General features: G+C 43.4%; 1 protein-coding gene across 4 annotated transcripts in view; it reads right to left on the minus strand.

The window, feature by feature from the left end:
• Nucleotides 1-23,349, minus strand: part of pde1cb (phosphodiesterase 1C, calmodulin-dependent b) — a 74,440-nt gene that overhangs the window by 22,638 nt on the left and 28,453 nt on the right. For 2 of the 4 annotated variants that reach the window (XM_035634926.2, XM_035634929.2), the window contains one exon: nt 21,202-21,228. The exons of the other annotated variants lie outside the window; for them this stretch is intronic. In XM_035634926.2, the coding sequence (XP_035490819.2) occupies nt 21,202-21,228 (27 nt within the window). The remainder of the gene's footprint in view (nt 1-21,201; nt 21,229-23,349) is intronic. 4 annotated transcript variants of the gene reach the window in all.

A 23,349-nucleotide genomic window follows, 5' to 3' on the forward strand; every position in this document is an offset into this window, starting at 1 on the left:
TATGGAAAATGCATTTGAAAGTTGCCAAGATTTTTCGCCCTTAACCCCAAACCACAAAATGTTTAACTCATGGCGACGCCTGGAGGGAAAGTCAGGGAATCAGTGGGATTTCATCCCTTGAGGGGTCACGGATTGTTGGAGATGAAGTGGTCGCCTGACTTTATTTTGGATATTCCCTCACAAACAAGCCGAATTATGTTTCTCCAACAGCTGCTTGGCGTGCCCGTGCCTCTCTTGAGCAGCTTGCAGCTATTTCAAGAATCAACAAGGAAGAGAATGGACGAATTGTGAGCTCGAATCGCTGCACGTGTGGTTTGGTTGGCGCTAATAATGGTTATTAAGAACAGCTGTGAGCCAGCGAGCTTCCCTGCTAATATTCGAGAAAAGGAAAGAAAAATGTCCCACTTCCTTTGACAAAGCTCATTGTCGGACCATAATTCACCAAACATAGTTTTTCTTGTGTGTGTGTGTGTGTGTGTGTGTGTGTGTGTGTGTGTGTTTTGGTCATTTGCTTTTGACTTTTGACTTAATCTTGTTGTGCACGGGAGCTGGCATGCTGCGCTTATTTGGAAGCAAACATTGAATGACATTAGCACAAGCAGTTTGTCTCTGCTGAGTTTTTGTAAAAAAAAAAGAAGAAGAAGAAATTGTCACAGGCTCATTGCCTTTGTTTGTCTAACAAAAGACAGAATTCCCAATCAATTTTTTGTTGTTGTTCAGTCAAAAGAGAATTTACTAGATGTGGAACAATCCAGGACGGCTCCATGGTGAGAATGAATCGGTGTTGAGATGAAAGAAAAAAACAATTTTGGAGAGAGAGAGAGAAAGAGAAAGATTTTCTCCTTTGCCTTATAACTCAACGTTGTCAATGCCGTGCACGTTTGAGCCATTCGGGCCTCCTTTTCAAATCCGGAAAGAAAGGACTGGCGCGATGACAAGACGAGCGCCAGGACGCGCGATAAATCAGTGTCTCTGGCGACCAAAACAAACTTGGCTCATTTCACCTGCTGTCATTAGCATGTGAGGCAACACGCTGTGTTAATAGAGCGGGTCAGGCCCAAAGTAACTCCTGGGCACAGAGCCAACTGGAAAAAAAGAAATTCAGTTTAAGCGAGAGATAAAGCTGGCAGGGCGGAGGAGCCGGAGCAGCCGGAGGAGCCGGAGGAGCCGGAGCAGCCGGAGGAGCCGGAGCAGCCGGAGCCATGCGCTGAACACTTGCTATGCTGGTGAGGCAGTGAAGTCATTCTCTCAGCTCCTTCCATTATCAACTCCTCACTCTGGACACGGGTCGAAACGGGTCAATGTCTCGTCCAAATGAAGCTCCTTCAAGGCATCGTAGAAATCAAACAGGAATTCTACTCTGTGTGTTTGCGTGTGCCAAAGAAGCGTGTTAGGAAGAGAAGACAACGTATGTGAACCTAACAGGGGCACTCGTGACCAATGATTATCTTCGTTACTGAAATAGTTTGTTCAGCATTTCTGCCATTGTTCATTTAGTTTGTGAAATGTCAGAAGACAATGACAAGAGCCCTTTTGTCAAACAGACAGACACCAACACTGATGGAAAACAGGGAGAAGCAACAGCACCGACATTTCAACCGGACTAAACAGGCAACGTTTGCTAAATGTTGCTTTGAATAATCACTTAAAAAATTTGCAATTCATTTGATTAAACAAATGATTTTGTATTGATTACGGTGAACATGACACGTTTTTCACTTTCTTCATCAAAGTCATTGGTTTCATTTGCATCATACAAAAGATAAATCTATTGATCAACTTACTATTCTGGGTCTAGAGACTTAAAATAATAATTTAAAAAAACCATGGAGCGCTGACGCTGTATAGTCGCAAAGAATATAAATGTAAACACTTGCACTGTGAGTTAAAAAATAAATAAAACTGAAGATATTAACTGAAGTGTACATAGAGAGTATTGCCTTGAAAGAAACTGTGCTCTGCTACATCACTGAAAATATTGCTAATACATATACATGAAGCTCAGTTGACAGTACTGATGAATATAGTGAAGGCATTGGCTTGAGCTGTACATGACTTATGGTTTACACCAGCCACATATAACGGCTACTGTAACAAGAAAGACCTCGAAATATGGCACAAAAAAAAAAAGCCCAGGTCCGAAACGTACTGAGAATACGCGGGGGCAGAAAATGTGGTGTGTAGGCATTTTCATACTCATTTCCATAACTGGGCTCCGTTCAAGCCACAATCAATTCAAGCTGGCCGCAGTCACTGTTGTCTCTGAAAGATTAAAAAAAATACAAGAGTGGCCCTATTACAGAGATTGAAATGCAGGTAGCAACCAACGTTTAGCAGGAAGGATGTGGTGGGTCTCCTCCTAAAAGCTGAAATCATCCGTGTGATTTTCATAGTATAGTACAATTTTTTCATCAATCCATAAGTAAGTAAAAAGATGGTGAGCGTCATTTGTGCCAGTGATTTTAAAGCCCTCTGACAGCTGTGTGTGTGTGTGTGTGTATATATACATATATATGTATATATATATATATATATATATATATATATATATATATATATATATATATATATATATATATATATATATATCTCACTCTGAACAACATGGTGTCAGCCACGAACCTATGTAGTGTGACAGAGAGCTCATTGGAGTTGCTGAGGTTCAGCGTCTCTGATGTGTGCTTCCAGGTCTGCCCATGTCGTTTGACAGCTCAATATTTCAGCTGACAGCTGAGGTCAGTGAGGTCCCGAACTCTAATATAACGCTGTTGTAAAAAAAAAATATCCACAAAACAGAAACAAAAAAAACCCCTCATGACGAGTACTTTGAGCTGCAAAGGTGTGAGAAATACAGGTGCAGTGCCACGCTGAACATGTCTTCACAGACCCTCTTGGCTTTAAATCGATAGGAAAGGTGTGTTTACAAGAGCATGAGAGCTAATGGCAAGTATTATATACACAATTGTTTATTAATACAAAGTGAAACTGACTATAGCCTTTAAATACACAGCAGTTTTTTTCGTCTTCAATCAAATAGAATGGGAAATATTAATCATCAGCTACCATCATGTCAAACCACCAAATTTGACCCTAAATATATAATTTAACTCATAAAATCCCTAACATTGCCTCCTGGCGAACCCCCCACTGGCCCCACCCCCCTGCACTGCACTGCACTGCACTGCACTGCACTGACAAATTCCAGTGGCCGCCGGGTTAAGCGGGCCAGTGACGGAGCGTTGTAAAGAAATGAGCCTCCAGCTGTCCGCCTCAGTATCCACAGACACGGGAGAAAGATTTATTTGTTTTTCCCTCGTAGGGGGTGAGCAGAGAGCTCAGAGGGGAGATTAGAGCTGGAATTCAGGTTGAGAGCATTTTTATTCCCATTGCATCCAGTACTTTGGCCTCGGTCGACCCGCTCAGAGAGAGGAATGGGCAACAGGGAAAATAAATAAATAAATAAATAAATAAAAGAATAGGACTGAAATGATCTGGTGTCAAACTGGAGCCGCCCTGCAGTGCAAAGTGCGGCTCCGCAATGCTCCACCTCCTCGACAGCTGTTGTGACAGCCAGAAGTGAACATGGGGGGGGGGATTTAACAGCAAAAAAGGTTACGTAGCAACGGCTCTCTCCTCCCTCTAACAATCGATTTGTCACTCAGGCAAGACAAACAAAGAAACAAAACACTGCACATGCCCACCAAAAAGACAGACAGAAATATATCCTATTTTGACTTATCATGAAAAAAAACAGGTCTGCCCTGAGAAGCCACAGCAACAGAGCTTATTTTCCACACAGTAGAAAGCAGGGGAGGGGACAAATGGGGCTCATTGAGCAGAGGGGGGATGAGAGCGCTGCCTGCCGGGATGCAAAAACACTGGCCGCCGCCCGTGTTCCAATGACATTTTAGCCTAGATGGTGTGTAATCAATGGCCTGGGGTCAATGTAATCACCCGGGGAGATTAGCATGCTTTCAGGGAATACACACACACAAACACACGCGCGCGCGCAGGTTTCGGGCTGATAAGCGGAACGAGGCCTGTAAAAACGCGATGACTCTGTTAAGCCGCGCCGCCACAGATTCTGCAGCCTCGACCGAGATTTGTGACGGCAGCACGCCGCGTCAATAAAACACAGGAGTCCAGGGACAGCTAGGTTTGGACAAGACGGATGGGCTGGAGCGGGGAGGCACGAGGCGTGATTTCATCTGAGGTCGTCTCCTCATCATCAACAGCGACAACCACAACGACGACAACAACAACAACAACAACAACAAAACAATTCAGTGTTTTAGCTCAGAGCTGTTTTCTATTGATCACGGTGAACATGGCGGTTTTTCCACTAGTTTCTTTATCAAACTTACTGTTTTTTGCACCATACAAATCCCTCGATCTGAAAATGGACAGAGTTTCTGCAGAATGTAATAGAATGAAATGTTATAGCTGTTTAATACTGATACAATATAAGGCAAGCACATCAATAGAAATGAACCCAGAAATGATATGACGTATTAAACCCATTTTTTCGTTTAATTAAATGTCACTCAGCCATAATGGAGTATAAATTAAACCCGGAGGACTTGCTATTTTATCCTCAAGGCTTTTATTTTCTTTCTTTTTCAGGAGTTGAACGATTTTTCACGGAGACGAACATGCATCAGTTGACTGCTGAACAGAGATATTTAAATATTCACTTTCAAAAAAAAGCACCTGGCCCGATTCAAGTGGGTTTGAGTTTTTTTCACGAGAAAGCTTGCTGCTCCAAAGTCAACAGTCATATCTCAAATGTATGTGTCACTAACAAGTTATGGCAGTTTTCATGCCGTTTTTTTTTCAACTAGGAAAAGAAAATTATTTGATTTCTATGTTTTTTGTTTAATTTCTAGCAGTTTGCAGATGTCTGGGCCTTTAATGGCAAATTTGTAAAGAACAAAGAACAGTAGGAGACTTAAGTAACATAACAACCTATAGGAACAGGTTGTTAAAAAAACAATGATAGAAAGCAAAATCAAAAAGAAAATTAAATGGAGTGTTGCGTTGCCTAATATTTTCTAAGAATTCAGAAACATTGAACGGTGTCCTGTTAAAATGTCCTTGAATACCTCCCTCCTCTCTTGTTTTGTGTTGCTGTGGAATGTGAGCTAAATACTTAAAACTGTATGTAAACACAAATGTTAATGTGACGCCCACACCGAGCGTTGGTTGGCCATTCAGCTTTGGGTGGGAAGAGCTGTGGCAGGTTCAGGCCGCCGTTGATGGCTCTCATTAAAATTACAAATAGCGCTCCAGTGCAAGTGAGCACGCTCCCCGAACAGTATTGGTAACTCCTTCAAAAGTTCAGATATCTGTTCTAAACAAAGCCTCCGCTGCCGTGGGAGGTTGCAAATGACAGATGTGACGAGAACGGCGGGGGACAGAAAGGAGCCTTAAAAAAAACAGACCAGTGGTCGGCTCGATGCAGCCTACTCATGTCAAACTCTGCCAATCAAATCCACGAGATGAAGTAAGAAAAGAAAGAAATCTTCAATAGCGCAATGAGCACAAATTCAGCAGTTTCTATTTTACTGCAACGAAGACACCTAGAAAAAGGACGTGTGTGTGTCGGACACATTACTGCAGATGCAAAAAACAGATTGCGGTTATCAAGTCCTGTATTATATTTACTGTACATTCTTTATCCGGTAACCAGCTTTCATGCAAGGCACCGAACCCCACTGTATCTACAGATATAGATATCATTTTTTTTCAGCGAGCGCTGAAAATCAACAAAATTAGCAGTGCTGTTAGATGTGATTGTTTCAGAATGTGCACACCCCAAAATACAATCTGGGTCAATATACCGTGGCACAGGTTTATCACTGGGTCACCTCTAGTTCCAGAGGGTTGTTATGACCCAGTCTTGTCATTAGTTATATAAACACACATATATATATATATATATATATACTTTTACCTCAAAGCCGTTGCAAAAGTAGTTAGTTATGCAACAGAAGTGCAAAGGATACACATATCAATATCAATAAAAGGAGGGGATATGTATATTTAAAAAAAAGCCAGAGTAGATTATATATAAAAAGCAAAATAACCACAAACACTGGGTCAAAGTGGCCCATTGCCTTTGTTGTTTGATATCCACTGACAATTGGTAAAGTGAATCCTTAATATTAGTATAATGCTATGTTGGGCAGATAAAAATAATAAGTTAATATACTTGTGACATGCTGAGATGTTGTTATAATACCCAATTATGCAGCAGGCACATAAAACAGAGACAGCATGTCAGAAGAGTTTCACTTGACCTCAACCTGACATACCACGGTCTTCAGCAGTCAGCTCCATATAAGGCAATTGGTTTTGTTTTTTTCGGTGCAGTTGTTGAGCAATTGAACTTTGGTTTCAAAGCTGCACCAGGCAGGACACTGATTCAGACGCTGTAAATTCTCCATCTTGGCTCGAATACAATCCAGCTGTGTGCAGTTCGCTCACGTTGCACCGCGACACCGTATATCTGGTTATTATACCCAAACAGTTTTATTGCTTTGTACACTTTGTCAGAAATATGAGCCGTTTTAACAGAACCCAAAGAATAATGTTACAAAGAAATGGAGACACACGCTCTCATAACTGATAGTTGTTTTTGTTATTTTAGCCAGAGAGCAGACATGTTGATTACAGTAGCAGCCAAATGCTGTAATATTGTTAAATGGATAGAGATTGATGATACAATTGTAGTTCAATCCATACAGTATTAAATAACACTTGTTTCACCAATGTTGTAGGGCACACAGCAATAACTCACAAACGTGAAGGACAATGTGAAGGTTAAGGGGTTGGGTTAGTATTCACTCCATCTGTGAGGATATTTATTTTGCTTTTCTTCTTGCTTATCTCTGAGTGTACTGTGAAAAAATGAACAACACGTAGTGTGTCCTGATTAATAATGTGACATTTGAAAAATGATGGGAAAGTGCTCATTACCACAAAGTGTCTAAATGTTCCATAACTTTATGTATCCAAATGGTTATTGTTCTTTGCAGCGTGAAACTTTGTTATTTGGGTAGAACAATATATTGGAAAGTATTGTATATATTGGAGCGTACGAAGCCAGACCGACCCAATACAGAGATTGAGATTTGGTTCTGACCGGAGATGATCTAGGCTAATAAATTTAATATGAAAGGGGTTGTGTTAATGAGCAAGTGTGCATGTGTTTGTGTACAAAATACCCAAAATCTAAATCCTTCTAAATCCAAACTGCATTTCACTTAATCCGAGTGAGCAATTTGTCAGTTCTGGGAAGTCATTTGTTTTGCAGGGAATAAAAACAACAACAAAGGCTTAAAAGGATGCGGCCAGTCTGCACACAAGCGGCATTACTGCATGGCGACAGTCACAGCACTGCGTCACAGGAATATCAGACTGTGTGCACCTGTGTACCTTTGTGCGTGTGTGCGTGGGCGTTTTGGTCTTCAGTTAAACAGCATGATCTAATCCTCGTGCGAGAGCGGGGGGATGCAGCTCGAGAAGGGAACGCCCTCCGGAGCACATGAGAGCGTGGCCTGCAGCCAGAAGGATACTGAGAAGTGACCGATCAGAGCAACACACTACACGACTGAAGGAAAACTTTACACCTACTTAGTAAACACTTAGATTATATTTTATTATTGTTATCTTTTCAATTATTGATTGTTATGGTATGCGTTAGTCTCTAAATCCGAGAATTCGTCTTGAACATCCTATCTTTTGTCAATCACCCGTAAGTCACTAATTTGCATGAACGTTATATGAAGCCTGCGCGGTACCTCGTCTTTTTGTCAAGGAGAAAATATGCAAGAGAATGACACGGAACATGCATGGAATATGAAAAAGTAGTCATGGCCAATTAATATTGTCTTTGCATGACTCACGCCATTAATCAGCAGAAGAGGGGGGGGGGGGGGGGGGAAGCGTGGGAGAGGAGGTCAAATAGAAGCAAACAAATTTATGGAGAACAAACGCGAGCTTACTGGAGAGCAGACGCCATTGCACGATCGCACAATTAAGGATTTAATGGACTCACTAATGACTCAACTACTGTCCGCCTTTTGTTTCAGGCTTCACGTGACAGACATGATAGAAAAGTCAAATATTTACTGAACATCGACATTGTGATGAGGAAAGGGCCCTTTTTTTGCATTGAAAAGTTTGTGGTCAGTAGCCACAATTCAAGAAAGAAATGATTGTATTATCAGCATACACTGGGGTTAGCATGGAATTACAGCATTAACATAAATAAAAACATCAAAATATATAAAAACTACTGTATTATTCCTTCTCAGACAAGTCTATGTGCCTGCAATAACAAAATGTTACTATCAGCGTGTGAAATCAAAAACAAAAACTGCTCTTTAACGTAACAACCATGGTAAAACAACACATGCTTCATATTTTCATAAATAGCTGGAAAAGTGGCATAGCTCTATCAAAAATTCAGTTAAATATTACAGAAACATTATTGTGTAATCAAAGTCCAGTGGCCTGACACGAAACAACCCGACTGCACTAATTGACCTCACCCCATCAATTCACACGGGGAAACCATAAATATATACACGATATGGAACATTTGTGTACATCCCTCTCTCGGTGTATCTTCCACCACATCTACAGTATGACGCCCTCTCGCCCTTGTACCATATGTGTCCGTCCGGCGTGCACTCTTCAATCAACTGACATCATGTCTTTCCATCAAGGTGACTTAAAGTATGTACTGTAAATGTATTATATTGAGTGATCAAGATCTAGCATTAAGACCATGAAACAAAAATAAACAATGTCTGCATCTCTAATCTCACATCACAAATCCCTCGTTTGATTTCCCTGCAGTGACCGTACCTACAGCACTGGCTGTCCTGCTCTCTCCTCTTACATGTGTCACTGCTGGAAGAATAATCCCTAATGCGCTGTGTGGCATGAGTTATGCAATCTGAGAGATTAAAAATATGCATTCCACTGCCGGGCACTATACAGGAAGTCAGGGGACGTCATGCGCGGACGTGAGCGTCGCCAAATGAACTGCTTGCTGTCAGATTAAATATTCGAAACACAGTGTTTCGACGATGGGTGTTGTGTACAAGCGCTGCAGGCGACGTTAGCTTTAAGGCAAAGTGTGAAGAATATTTTTAGCTCGGGCGAAATTGAATACATGAGTGAGCTGTGACAGACCCTCTGTACTGTCAATCTCTCAATCTAGCAGACAACAAGACCTTTTGCCGGCTGGTGGGACCGAAATGACAAAAACCTAAAAATTAAAAAAGCGATGAGCAAGCAACAAGGTGCGCCCGAACAGTAAGCGGGGCAAAAGAGGGTCGATGGATGACATGGGAACTGGTCCAAAGATGGAAGGATCACAGGTTTACTCTTCAGGTCCACGTGTGTTCAGAGGATTCAACGTACATGTTGCTCAGGCACCTCACCCTACTTTATTTGGCTTCAAGGTCTTTTATTTGAGAATGGAGGATGTTGCTGATCTCATTCCTTTTTTTTTTTTATTAAATAGCTCGTCAAAGCCTCTGACACGCACGGCAGCATCTTTTTTTCAGGCTCCTGCTTTCGTCCGTGTGCAAGGTCTCGTTCTCCTTCACCTCGCGGGGCGCGAGAGACCTCATCTTTATTTAGTTTTCTGTGACCTGCAACCGAGTCTCCCTCTCTTGCTCCTAATCCTTAAGTTTCACACTGATTTCCTTTGCTCTGATGTTATTCTTTTTACGAGGGGAGTTTGCTGATGCCAAGGGTCAATGTTCGTAAAAAAAGGTGACATTTCATCAAGTGAACTTTCATTCCTTTACTCAATCTAATTGTAAAGGTTGGTTTTCCTCCAGGTTTTTTGGGCGAAGCCTGGTATGTCTTGAGTGTTCCCTTGTGTCAGAGGACGTACATTGTGGTCAGGGTCGATCCTTTGTGTCAGATTAGGACTTTTTATCTCTGTGCAGGGCATCATTGTCTGTGAGGGTAGCAGTATTTTTGGAAGAGGGCCAATCTAACATGAAGATGGAGACATGACTGTATTCGACAACTGCAATAAAGTCTGAAATATAATGTTGAAACATGGTGTGAAAGATGTGTGTGGTGTGGTGTATCACGTTGGAAATATAGAAAACCCTGAGATGTGCAGATGTGAAGGTCAGAAAGAGATGAACACAACACAACAGACCTAACCTTAAACTGCACTTACTGTAAAGGTAGTTACATCCCTGAAGCAAAAAAAAAAATGGCAAAGGTGATTGTGGTCAAACAAACACACACACACACACACACACACACACACACACACACACACACACACACACGAAGAGAAAACAGAGCTTTCAATTAGATTATACATTTGAATCTGAGCCAGAATGCAATAACAGATAGTGCATAATGCTCTACGTGTCTATCAGAGATTATGACAGCAGTGATCCAGACACAGTGATGGCCAACTATCGCTGCCTCCGTGTCACTGCAACAACGGGAGCAGGTGTGACGACACAGACACCAAAGCTATATCCTTAATACAGTGTCTGATCCCCTTAAGCTGAATGGACCTGACGTCGTTACTGCGAAACGAATATGCTCACAGGAACAACATAACGCAGGTTAATTCCACAGCACAAAGAGGGAGAGACAAACAAAGACGGAGGAAAAAGGGGACAGGATGTCACGGTTGTCTCCGTCCTTGTCCCGGGCACACACCCGCAGAAACCCACCAACACACAGATGGATCGATACAAGCGGAAAAGTGTTGCACTGTGGTGAGTGAGGTCATCGCTGGTCTGTCCTTCACCCCCCCCCCCCCCCTCCGGACAAACAAGGACATCAGAGCGCACTTTATTTGGCAATGGGCCAAACCCAACTTGCAACCAAAGCCTTTACTGCTACTAAACCATCACTCAGTCCAATCTGCGAGGCCTCACATAGGGGCATTCAGGTATTTCAACGCTCCACGACTGTTCCTGGTCAGTCATAGCAATTTTCCGTGGGCAAACTGAGCTCTCCTACGGAAATTGTTAAAAAAAAATCTTAATATTCACCACTGCACCCCATAGAAAGGAAAGAAAATGTTTTTCTCCTGCATCAGAATGAATTATAAGCTGTCCAACCGAGAGTCTTGGGGGGGGGGGGGGGGGGGGGGTAGGAGAAACTGCTACTGATGATAAGTTTTTTAATCTTCTCTTCATAAGCCGGTATTGTGGAAGCAGAGTACAAATTAACACATGCATAATTAATAGAGTGGTTAAATAATTTGGATGGATTGAAAAAAAATTCAACATTGATTTATTTTAATCCTCTCCCATTCATCATTTCACTGCTTTTTTTTTTTTTTTTTTTGCTTTTTCAACTCCCCACTCTCCTTTTTTCTCCATTTAAACACAAACATATAGTAAATTCAACTGAATTGTATTAAAAGACCATATTTATGCATGCGGTTTCAAATACACTAGCCAAAACAATTTTTTGTGTGTGTCTGTAAAGATATAATGGAGTAACGGCTCTGTGTGTGTGTGTGTGTGTGTGTGTGTGTGTGTGTGTGTTCTGAACCATGGTCCAGGCACATGTTCATGTTCGTGCATGTCAGTCTGTGCGAGTCCCTCCATGTGAAACTGTTTGGCCCCTCCCCACGTTCATAAAGCGTGATGGCAGAGTCCGGTACAACGTTACGAGATGATGGCGACATTCCAGAATTTCCTCCACCAAAGAGTCCAGACCACGTTCCCCTTTTCCGCACTGAAAAACCAACACCTGTGAAACACCCCCCTAACATCTGGCTCCTGTCTTCAGTGTGAGGGGGTATGACCCAGGTCAAGTGACTGTCTAGTCGTAACTGGCTCCAGCGCCAGCGATTGGCAGTGACGTGAACATGACACCTGTCACCTGCCCACCATGGTGCTATTACAACCAGAAATATGTGATGTGAACAAGTTATTAATGTGTCATATAGACTGCTTAGAAATAGCTAAAGTAAAGTGTTTTGGTTGGGTTCACTTCTAAGTGAAGCCATTTTAGCTCTTGATATAATAGTTTAGGTTGAGCTTCGCTACTACTCCAAAAACTACATAAATTGTTAAGATACAAATAATCTTGAACGGCACAAAGATTATTCATATTTTGTATCTTATTATTATTATTCGGGGGGAAAAAGTTGCAGCTTCCAGCGTGGAGCGATTCAATCATCTCAGTTACATCCTGTGATGCAGCTGCTGTCGTTCGTCAGTAAATCAAGAGAATAAAAATTATCAGAAGCTAAACAGGAGAGGAAGAAAAAAAACCCTACTGTGTTAACATCCGTCTCTGCCACACCGCGTGACGGGACTTAATTCAAAAACGTGATTGAGAAGGTGCAGAGGGTGAACGAGTGAGATGATTACCAAAGCCAACCGCGCAGTCCACATGAGTGCGGCCGTGTCAACCAGTGTGCACGACTGTGCTGAAAGTTTGTCATCTGGAAAGGATGTTTAGTCCAATGTGTCCGAAAGAGCGTTAAGGAAAACGGTGAGAGAAAACAGAGGCCGAACTGCGTCAGCGCTGTGATTCCCATCAGTCCGCCTACAGATTCACATCAAAGCAAACTCTGCTAGGTTTCTATTCACATACTCACACAGCTCACGTGGAATTCATGGTGATGAATGTTGGCAGACAGACACACAATCAGGACCACGCAGCCAAAGTGCTGATTAATCTGCCCCGCACTTGACAAAAGAGCTTTCCACCAAAGAGACAAACAACACTTTTCACTTTCACGAAGCCAAATCCTTCACTGTCCGCGGTTCATAGAACGGCAAAGCATCAACAAGCCGCAGCGCAGCACATCACCAATCAAACCATTATCTGCTTGGTAACTATCCAGTAGTGGCTGGAAGCCTCATTCAACAAAGTTCCGACGCTGCCGTCTACTCTCACCAACAGTCATTCATGTCAAAGGCTGGCAGTGGTCACACTATCACGTACAAAACAAGGCAAACGATTACATGTACTACAGTTTTTGATGATAATGATAATGATACGTTCAGTTGGCCGTTGCATCAGAGAGCTGTTGAGGCAATTCTGTTACGGCCACACCTCATATCCCGTTGGGAGACAATATATATCCGGCAATACTGGATTGGATGGATTCTTGTGCCCCATAATCATTCTAGTCCCTAATTCATGTCCAAGAGAGACTTTACATCGTGTATTTTATGAGATGTACTGCATGAGGATGTTTAAGAAGGTGTATATCCAGTTATTATTTTTTTTCTTTTTGCCCCAACGACCATTTTCTTGTTTTAACGAGGCTTTGCCCCAGACTTTTATTACACATGTTCCCCGTTCTGTTCAGTGGAGGGCTCAGCTCCGGGTTCCTTCTCGAGCCCACTCGGCCGCAGCCCCGTGCAGCTCCCAACATAAACATTCGCCTCTTTTCGATCTCATGCATTATTTCTGGTTTTCATCCGCCCCGCTGCTTTTGCAAGAAAAGCCAATTTTCCAGACGCGGCCTTTCACACTAGTTATGACAGAGGCTGTGGGCCACAGAAAAGAAACGTGAATTCACTGTATGTGAGGTCCGTGACTCCCACTAGAGCCGAAATGACTGGGTCGGCTGTAGATGAATGAGCTGAGGTGATAGATAGCTGAATGGAAAAACACACGCACGCACACTCACACACACACACGCGCACACACACACACACACACACGCGCACACACACACACACACACACACACACGCACACACACACACACACACGCACACACACGCACACTCACACACACACACACACACACACACACGCACACACACACACACACACACACGCACACTCACAGACACAGACACAGATGGCCGCCAGGCGTCACACATAAGTACACACATTCAGCATACAATACACTAGAGAATTTTTTCACATTCTCACACAGCGTGATCAAATATTTTCTCTCTCTCTCTCTCTGAAAAACACAGATGCTATAGGAAAAAACAGTCACACATTCCTGCCCCGTCTCTCCGTCTACCTGGGGTAAAACCCTTTTGGCCAAACAGACAGCAGGAAGAGGAGGAGGAGGAGGTGGTGGTGGTGGCGGAGGTTGGTTGGAGGAAGGGCAGATATAAACAACCAGATTAAGGAGACAATCTGCACCATAAATCTGCTACATTATCTGCCGCTGGCGGCAGGAAGGGGAAGCCGCGCGAGCTGCGCTGGCACCGAGAAAGCCCGTGACGTTTATGTCCTCATCTCTGCTCCAGCCCTTTAACTTAGGATAAAAGCCCATCATTTAGGCTTTGTAATCAATTTCCGGCATGGCAATACACTCATCTCAATTATGTCTTTCTTAGGTCGGCAAAGAGGGAGAAAATAATCAGCGTAGAAGCCCTTCCGCTGCGGAGCGGCACGGCAGCGCGCGTGCACATACAGTGGCCCTCCTGTAATGTCACTTTAAGGTAAGCAAAGAAAAAGAAAAAATCAATTTGAGGCTGATTTGCCTCACTGTGCGCCGCCATTGACGGGTTGGAAGATCAATTTGTCGACGTCGCATCTGTGCAGGTTTTGTGAAAATCCAATGACGTGTTTTCATTTGGTGCATGTGTGCTGATGCTGAGAAAACTGAGGAGCGCCTCTCGGCACCTGCACGAAAACTGCGTGGCGGTGTGAATCACGCCAACTGAGGCGGTTACCTCAGAAAAGAAGGGAGCACCTGATGTGGAGGGAAACAAAATAAAAGAGAGAGGGGGGGGGGGGGCTGTCGGTTGAAAAGAATGTAATTAACCCAAGCTTGGAGATTTGTGTGAGCCGGGCAATTACCCCTCTAATCACCAGGTGGTAGTTGAGAGGAGGAGATGGGGTGAAGGGAGCGAGAGGGAGGTGAAGAAAGAGCGAGGGAGAGAGAGGCATGGCCGTCACCAGTGTGTCTGTGCCGCAAGAAAACAAACCACAAAATCACATCATTTTATAGAAATGAAGCATCGGAAAAAAGGAATGATTTTTTGTTTGTGAGTGGCACAAGCAAGAGCCCAACACAGACACCGGCCACAACTCATCACCTCAACTAGGCGGAAGGGGAGAAAAGTGAGTCACCAGTGGCTGAAATTGAGGTCTCGAGTTCTCTCGGCTGCTTTTTCTGTGCCAACCCTGCAGATGTCTGTCTGTCAACGCATCTGGAAAACCGACCCGCGTCCATTCAGACACTGCGCCGCACTGTGGGCGCGAGTCGGTGGGTGGCACGTCACTACACGGGGCCACGCACATCACACCCACAACATGTTGGGTTCGCAAAACTTTTCACTCATTCTCGTTCACATCGCACTTCCTTGTGCATGTGCATTTATTCATTCATTCATTCATTCATTCATTCGAAAACATCGGTCGACATTTGGGACTGCGTCTCCTTCTTCCGCACCGTGCAATGCTTTGTTCAATTAGACAAAAAGGAAAAGGCACTTTTTGGGGTTTGTGCTGTGTTATTTAATTTCTTAATTCTGTGGTCCGACCTGCAGATATACACGTTTCTATAAGATACTGTATACAGAAGAGAAGAATGATAGTATAAGCAATGCTGTTACAATGGGTTTGTGTTTAATCAGTGTTTATAGATACACATGTGCCCTCTGCCAGGGCTTGTGTGTGTCGTGTTGTGTGTCCTGTCTCATGTCGCAGGGTCCTGGTCGGTTTGGAGCTGGAAGCCATCGGGGAAGTGGAGGCCGCCGGTCACTGTCTCTCAGCTAGATACACAAGATCTCCATCCTCTCCGCACCACACGGAGCTCTGTTTGACTTTTTGATTTTTGTACTGTTGATTTAGCCTTCCTTTTCGTTGTCTGGTTCTAGTCTCTGCCAGTCCTTCTAGTTGAACTTTCCTCTTTTCTTATTTGCTATGGCCTCAGAGCCGGCCCATAACATATAGGGGGGTGCATGTCCGTCCACCTGCTTCTCTGCATATTTTCAGTTTGCGCCATAAAAACTCGCTTGCACCAGAAAATGTTTTTATTCTTAGCTGCGCAGTGATATTGGTGTATCGATAAAACTGAATTGCTACAAAGAGCGATGGAGACAGACTTAGTAAATAAAGGCAACAGAGTTTTAAACATATGGAAAAAAATAGTTGCAAAAATCTGATTTGTGTGGATTGACTGGATTTTTTTTTTTTTTGCATTTGTGGTTTGACTCTCTCTGGATGGAAGTTCTCATTAATTATTTTCAAAATTCTGTTGAAAGTTGTGCTTATCTTCAACAAGGGATTGATTAGTGTCTTGTGCATGACATCAACATAAAAACAAAACTCCTCAAACCGCTACACCTCATCATAATTACAGTAGTGGAAAGAATTGTCATTTTTTTGACAATTATGACTGAGATAATCTGTCCCAATGATATTTGTAGCAATAATCAATCTTAAAAGTGGGACTGTGCCTCAACCGAGTCGGAGGTATCATCGGTGCTTCTGATTTATCGTCTTATAATAGCACTGTGCATCCTCGTATCTATTTTAAATTTACTATCTGAGCACTTCATCATCTTTCTTACAACCGTAATTTCTGCTCCAAAATTGCTCAAGAGACAATTATTCCTTTGTTTTACGAGATAGGATTGCCTTCGTTTCAGTATTTGTTCCAATAACACTTTTGTGTTGTTGCCCCAAATGAATCACCTCCAATAAAAAAAGTCCAGTCGCCGTGATGAATGACAAACGGCCCCGGACCACAGAAAAGAGAGACACGGAGGTTCGGGTAATGGCATCTAATGGGCTGTTCTTGAAAGGCAGCCAATGCCTGGAAGATTTGCTCCCTGATTACTGACATTAACCAAAGAGTTCCATTTTCCCCTGTGACTCGGATCCTGATGATATTTGCCCTCCTCTCCACTGCTCATGGGCTCATTTTCTTCATTCACTGTTGCCTCTGTTAGTGTCTTAAAGCAAATGCCATTTCCTAGAGTGAAATGACTGTCCTGCTGTATTTCAAGGACCAGATCTAAAGCGTGTCAATCTTTTGGAAATACCTGGTCCCATCACTTCTCATATTGAAGGCCATGCCTAAAATTACAGTTATTACCATATGCTGCAGAATCGTTGTTGCACAGGACATGACCTCAGTTCCATGTATGTTTGCTAACGCCCTGTTGTTGTTGTTTTTTAAAGTCTTGCGTTTCTGCAGCTGCCGTTTTCCTCTGCCTCCAGAAAAGAATAATTACTTCTGATCTTGCCGATGCATTATACAGAATATATGAAACTGCCTACTATTTGGCATTTAGATCATCAAATGTCAAGTTACTATAACAGTAAATGACGGCTAGAAGAGAACAGAATTAACAGAGAAATTAAAAAGTAATGATAAATCTGTAGTGCACTTGGAACTGGATTTTTCAAGCAGGCTGGAGTATTAGACTTGAATTGAAACCTGCCATGAAAGATGTCACCTTATATTTGAAACCTAAAAGAAGAGAGATTTGAGATTTGACTTGAGGTCTTCTTTGAAAAGACTCAAGACTCACTTGAGACTTGCCCCAAAAGAGATTCAAAAACCGCTCTCCAGTAAAGTGCAGAAACACACCAGAGGAACTGATGAGTGCAACAAATGCAAAAACAATTTTTAAAAAAGAGTCACTGCCACGACCCACAAATATTAATATGTCTTGCACATGCACATATTTACAAACACGCACGCCGCGTCGCAAGAAAGGAGCAAAGTGGCGGTGCCAGCCAAAGCCGCCTGAGTCACCGATGTGCCACAGAAAACACGTATCCCCGCAATGTTGCCAAGGCTGCAATGTGAACAAACACAGCAGCCCTGTGCGAGTGAAAGGACACACAAAAACTCTCGCATAAACAACACGCTCCAGAATAGACTCCTGACTGTGGGCCGACTACGTACGGCCATTTAAGGCTGGAGGTTTGCCTGGATCGGATGGCGAAACACTTAAAGCTTCTAAAGCCTGAGCTACAAGGAGTGACCGCTGTCGCATATTTACAGGCTTAAGTAAAAGCCTGTTTCACCCAGCGCTGTTTCCGGGCCAAGGAATACAAAGAGACACGAAAGCCATCTACGTGTCGCTCTGTTGCTGAATAATCACTATCATTTGCTCATAATTGGTGATCGACGGCTTTCCTGTAAACACACGAGAAACTGCTTCTTTCTTTCTTTCTTTCTTTCTTTCTTTCATTCTTTCTTGGCAGGGGGATAGAATCAAATTGCTCTCTGGCACATTCGCAAGCTCAAAGTAGAAAGCAGAGATTTGTCTAAGACGTGACACTTTTTGAATCGACCGCTGTGCAGCGATTGACCGGGGCTGCAGCAGAAAAGTCCGCTCTTTCTGCCCCGCTCTTTATCAGATTCGGGGGGGGCAAATTAACGCAGCGGCAAGTCCCAGCGAGAAAACTCAATACCGCCCGAGCATCGCCATTGCAATTCATATTGGTCGGTTCCTCATCCTCGAAGCTTTTTTCCCCTCATAACTTGCTCTTGCGACCATGTCAGCTGCGTATGTATATGGAGGGCTAACGGAGCAGTGTGTTATCAGAGCTGCTGCAGCAGCAGCTGCAGTGCTCACACAGTACATGTACCCCGGCACAGTGTGAAGAGTAAATCCCTTACAATATTCCAGTGCTCGGAGCCCCCGTTACACCATCGTGAAAAATAGTCTTCTAGCGTAGAAAAATAGGCCTCATTCACTATGCTGACAGTGTGTAGAGACCACGGTTAAAATAGACAAATGACTAAAGAAATACGCGGATAAAAAAGGTTTCTGTGTGGACTCGGCGTCTGCACTTCTACACTTCGTTAGAGGTCTTAGAGTCTTTAGGGTCATGTCCGGAGAGTCAACTGGTGGGGACAACTTGCCTGGGACCTTTGGCCTCAGTCGTAGGTCATTGGACAGCAGAGCACAGTGACATCACACGTTGGTTTGTGAACTGCCGTCTTTGACGCCTCCAGTTTTTTTTTGCATTTTGGCCGATGCCATCTTTGAACTGGAAGTAGGCTAACCATATTTGGAGGAGCGGGGGGGGGGGGGGGGGAGTCTCCCTCTGCTGGTCATCCAAGAGAATACCAGTTTTGGACAAGCAAGGATCCATGCTTTTAAAAAATTGCAAGAATTTTTGAATGGCACATCTGCAACTTGTATCATCATCATCATCATCATCATCACCACAGCATTCTTGCTATGCAGGAATGGAAAGCTGACAGGCATAGCAACAGTAACTAAGGGGGGGTAGGCGGGGCTTAGAACTGTCAGTTGTTGAAAGAGCCGAACACAATAGTGACGAAGCGATAAAAAGAAGAAAAACGAAAATAGCCAAACAGACAAACTGCTTCCGTACAACCGCCACGGAACTTACACAGAACACACAAACACAGGCCGACACGCAGTCCTACCTCTCATTTCTTTTCATCTCTCTTAACTCTCGCTCACACAAACACTCCCCTCTCCCGTCCCTCCCCCCACGTGAAGGGGGCTATCTCTCCCTCCATCTGCGTGTGTGAGGGGTTGTCCTGGTGCGTCAGTAATGACAATGTCCCAGTGTTCCTCTCTGCCAATTAGCCCGGCCGTAATTACACAGACACATATGGAGCTGTCAATCACCCGTCTCCTGCACACAGGCACTCACCCACCCAGCAGAGAGGAGCGAGAGCGACGGAGAGCGACGGAGACTTTCCAGCAGCTAGCTCTATACCAGCGCAAACGACCGCACGCTGCGTCGATGAGTAGCACGAGGAGAGTTTCGTTCAATTACCCCAACTGTGCAGCAATCCCACAGTTCACAGGAAAGAAAATGCCATGAAGCGTTATTAGAGCAGCATTTCAGAAACCCACTCTTGATTGGAGCTTCATTTGTCGAGTGTTTACAATTTTCCTATTTACTAAGTGAAGACGATTTGTGCCCAATGTTCTCTCTCGATCGAACGAGAAAAACCAGTAGATGGAACTGTGGCGAGAGAGGAGCGGCGCAGTGTACGTACAAGTAAGTGTCAGTTGCTTCAAGGTGCTGTTATTTTACAATTATAAAGAAAAACAGTTGGAAGAAACAGTAAGTTAGTCAAAACTGAGAAACTACCATGTTAGGCACATTGACCATCCATTTTGCCTTTAAAGGACGAGGCTGGTGATGTTCTGAATTTTTCCTTATTGTCCAAAAATCATAAATGTATCCCAAGTCACACTGTTGGCACATATGATATGTTATTTTATCTCCATGAACATGGGCCCGGTCTATCCATAATCTGCAAATGAAAATTTAAAAAAAAAAGAAAGTGAAAATGTCCTTGTTTTTATCCTAACCCTATAGTCCAAGAAATGTATTGGAAATTACCAAGAAATGTTCCAGGTATTCAGGTGAGAAATATGCGACCCATAAAATGCAGCGTTACCATATTAACCACTAACCATTAACGAATCTGGCTGCAGATGTGTCTTAAACATTTTAGTTTTACATGGTCTATTGGGTCCTCCGGCCATAAAATTTGCCCTTTGCGTCTGAAAAAAAACCCCTCACAGCTAAAGCTGAAATGAATAATGAAGGACACCAGGACGCAGCATGTTTCAGATCAATACAGAAGCATCTTTAACAAATGATACTTTAATCTACATTATCCGTTCATCCATTGGCAATAATTAATTCCTGTTTTCACCCCTGTAAATAAACACATCCAAGTCCCCGTTAATGGAGAGCCTGATTTCCCCTGAGCTTCTCCAACAGAACTGAACAAATTAAAGTTTCATAATGACAAAGACAACATGCACAGCACTCGAGTGATTCATCGGGCTTTCAAGTTCTGAGACGTCTACGGTTTCCAAACATCTGCGTGACCATAATTTCTATCCATTAGAGTTCCAGTTTGTCATAATGATGATGAGCTGGCGCTTGGATCGACACCAGAGAGAAACAGGGAGCGCTTGTGACTCGTGTGACAAGGTGTGTTCCACTTGTTCCACTATGCTCTGCGGCCCTCAGGAATGGAGGCGGTCAGTAAACGAAAATAACATGACGTAGGGAAACAGCTTTTATTCACATTGCATTGCTTTCATAACAGAGTTTCACAACAGAGTTTGTGTCTTTGCAGCACAAGCGACAATGAATAATGAAGAAAGGAAACGTAAAGTTAGGGGAAGTTTCATGAGGTCCAGTGTTAATAGAGGACGAGGAGGAGGAGGAGGAGGAGGAGGGGATGAATATGACGGATGGAGAGGAGGTCCAGAGTCCTGGCAGCAAGTCTTACCTCTGGGACGTCTTCTTGTACTTGCGCCTGCCAGAGAAAAACAAACATCAGGATCGTGAGGCACTGATTAAAATCTCACTCTTGTGATCGCTGTTGGATTCATGTTTCTATCTAATGTATTTAACTTGAAACAGCAGAAATCAAAGACACTGGGCCTCATGCAAGAACCACCTGTCCAAACAGATTGGTTCTGAGCATGTGCGATTCATTTTAAGGAAATTTGTTGCATTCCCCAAAATGTAGTCCGCCCGTCTCCACAGGAGGGACACTCTTGATAAGATAAAATACGATACTGAAATAAAACATGCGACCAAAATAAACTGAATTATCATGTTGTCATCATTGTTGCCAATTTATCTCCTCTGGGGTATGAGAAGCTTGTTTCAAATTGCATAATGTTATGGTCATATCTGAGCAGATAACAGTTTAGTAGCAGCTCGGAGAGTTCTGTCCCCCCACCAGCTGCCGCTGTGTCTTCACGCAGGTCTCTGCAGGATCATCCTCCACTGTGGAACATCACCTGCTGAATATTGATGTCTTGTCCATTTCTGTGTCAAGTCATGTCAGTTTGTTTCTGTCACTGGCAGATTGATTTTTTTTCCCCAAATTTTTTTTTCCTCTGGCTGGCCTTATATGAACGCTGAGGCTACATCCATACTAAAACGTCTTCGACTTTGGAGGATCAAATGACGTGTGTCTGGACGAGCGTTTTATCCCTGTATCAGAGATAATCCCCGTCAATAATAATCCCCGTTAAACAATTTTATGTATACAAATCCCAAAAGTCAGCTTTTGAAAGTATTAAGATCTCTCCAACACAACTGCCTTTTCGTGCACAGGTGGGCGTTCACTGAGATGAAATCTAGGACAACTTTGGTGCGTCCAACTTGCAACACTTAACGCTCGAAAGACATGTATCATAAGTACACACTGGGGCCAAAGTGCCTCCAAAACATAAAGATGAGCGACCTGGAGAATGCCACTGGAATCGAATGTGTGAATAAGAAAAGACCTCCGGGTTGCAGTCTGTTTCCTCGTGTTTCGCGGCAGTCACATCATTTAGTTGTGTCCACACACGCACAGCAAATTTGAGGAAGAAAGCAAATGCTTACAATCACTTATGCAAATTGGGGATTTAAGAGGGGCATAATGATATGCAAAAAACAGACGCACACGTACACACACACACACACACACACACTCACACACAAACACACCACTCCACCCCGTGACATCATACCTACTTTACTACCACACACACACACACACACACACACACACACACACACACACAGGAAACCTACACAGAGACATTAAAACACACCCACCATCACTTGGCCTCAAACACACCCACACGTCCACGAGGAGTTAAAAGCATGGCTCTAAAAGCTTAATTCATACACACACACACACACACACACACACACACACACACACACACACACACACACACACACACACATACACACTTAGGGCACTCTCAGTTGGCACAACGGAGGGAAGGATGGACCCACTGCCGCTGGACCACAGAGGTAGTTTTAAATTCCAGTCAGGCACGGTTCGCAGCACTTAGCTTGATTTGTTTCTCAGTCGTTTTCTGTATCAATCTTTCCTGGCGCTCGGCGTAAAACTGCAAGCTAAGGAAGTTAGTCTTTTGTAAAGAAATGTTAAGCTCCCTCAAGATTAAGGGGTGGGGATAAATGAGCGATTGAATTAATCATTTGGGGGCTATTCTGCAATTAAAAATACATGAAGTATCACAGTCGGATGGTTGTTTTAGCTTTGGGAGTTTGAAGCATAGAGTAAATATTTTTTTTAAAAGAGAAGGAAGGATGAGTTTTAAGGAAAACAACAAAATGGAAAACAGAGGGTCAGAGACAAAACAACAGTATTGATATTCGCCAGTTTCCTCACCTCCTCCTCTATCCTTTATCCCACCTTTTGCCCCCCCCCCTCGCCAAGCTCGCTTCACGTCCCATGTGCGTCTGTCAACAACAAAGAGCTTCTTCTAATTAGAAGGCTTTAATGCAATGTCCTCTGTATAATGAGGATGTGGGCTGAAAGGAGTCACGGAAATTCCAGGAATTATTATGATTATGAAGGTCACGGACAAGTTATTAGGCAAAATCAAGCAAGAGATTGAGTGAA

Source organism: Scophthalmus maximus, chromosome 5, assembly GCF_022379125.1.
Source record: "Scophthalmus maximus strain ysfricsl-2021 chromosome 5, ASM2237912v1, whole genome shotgun sequence".
Classification (NCBI taxonomy): Eukaryota; Metazoa; Chordata; class Actinopteri; order Pleuronectiformes; family Scophthalmidae; genus Scophthalmus; species Scophthalmus maximus.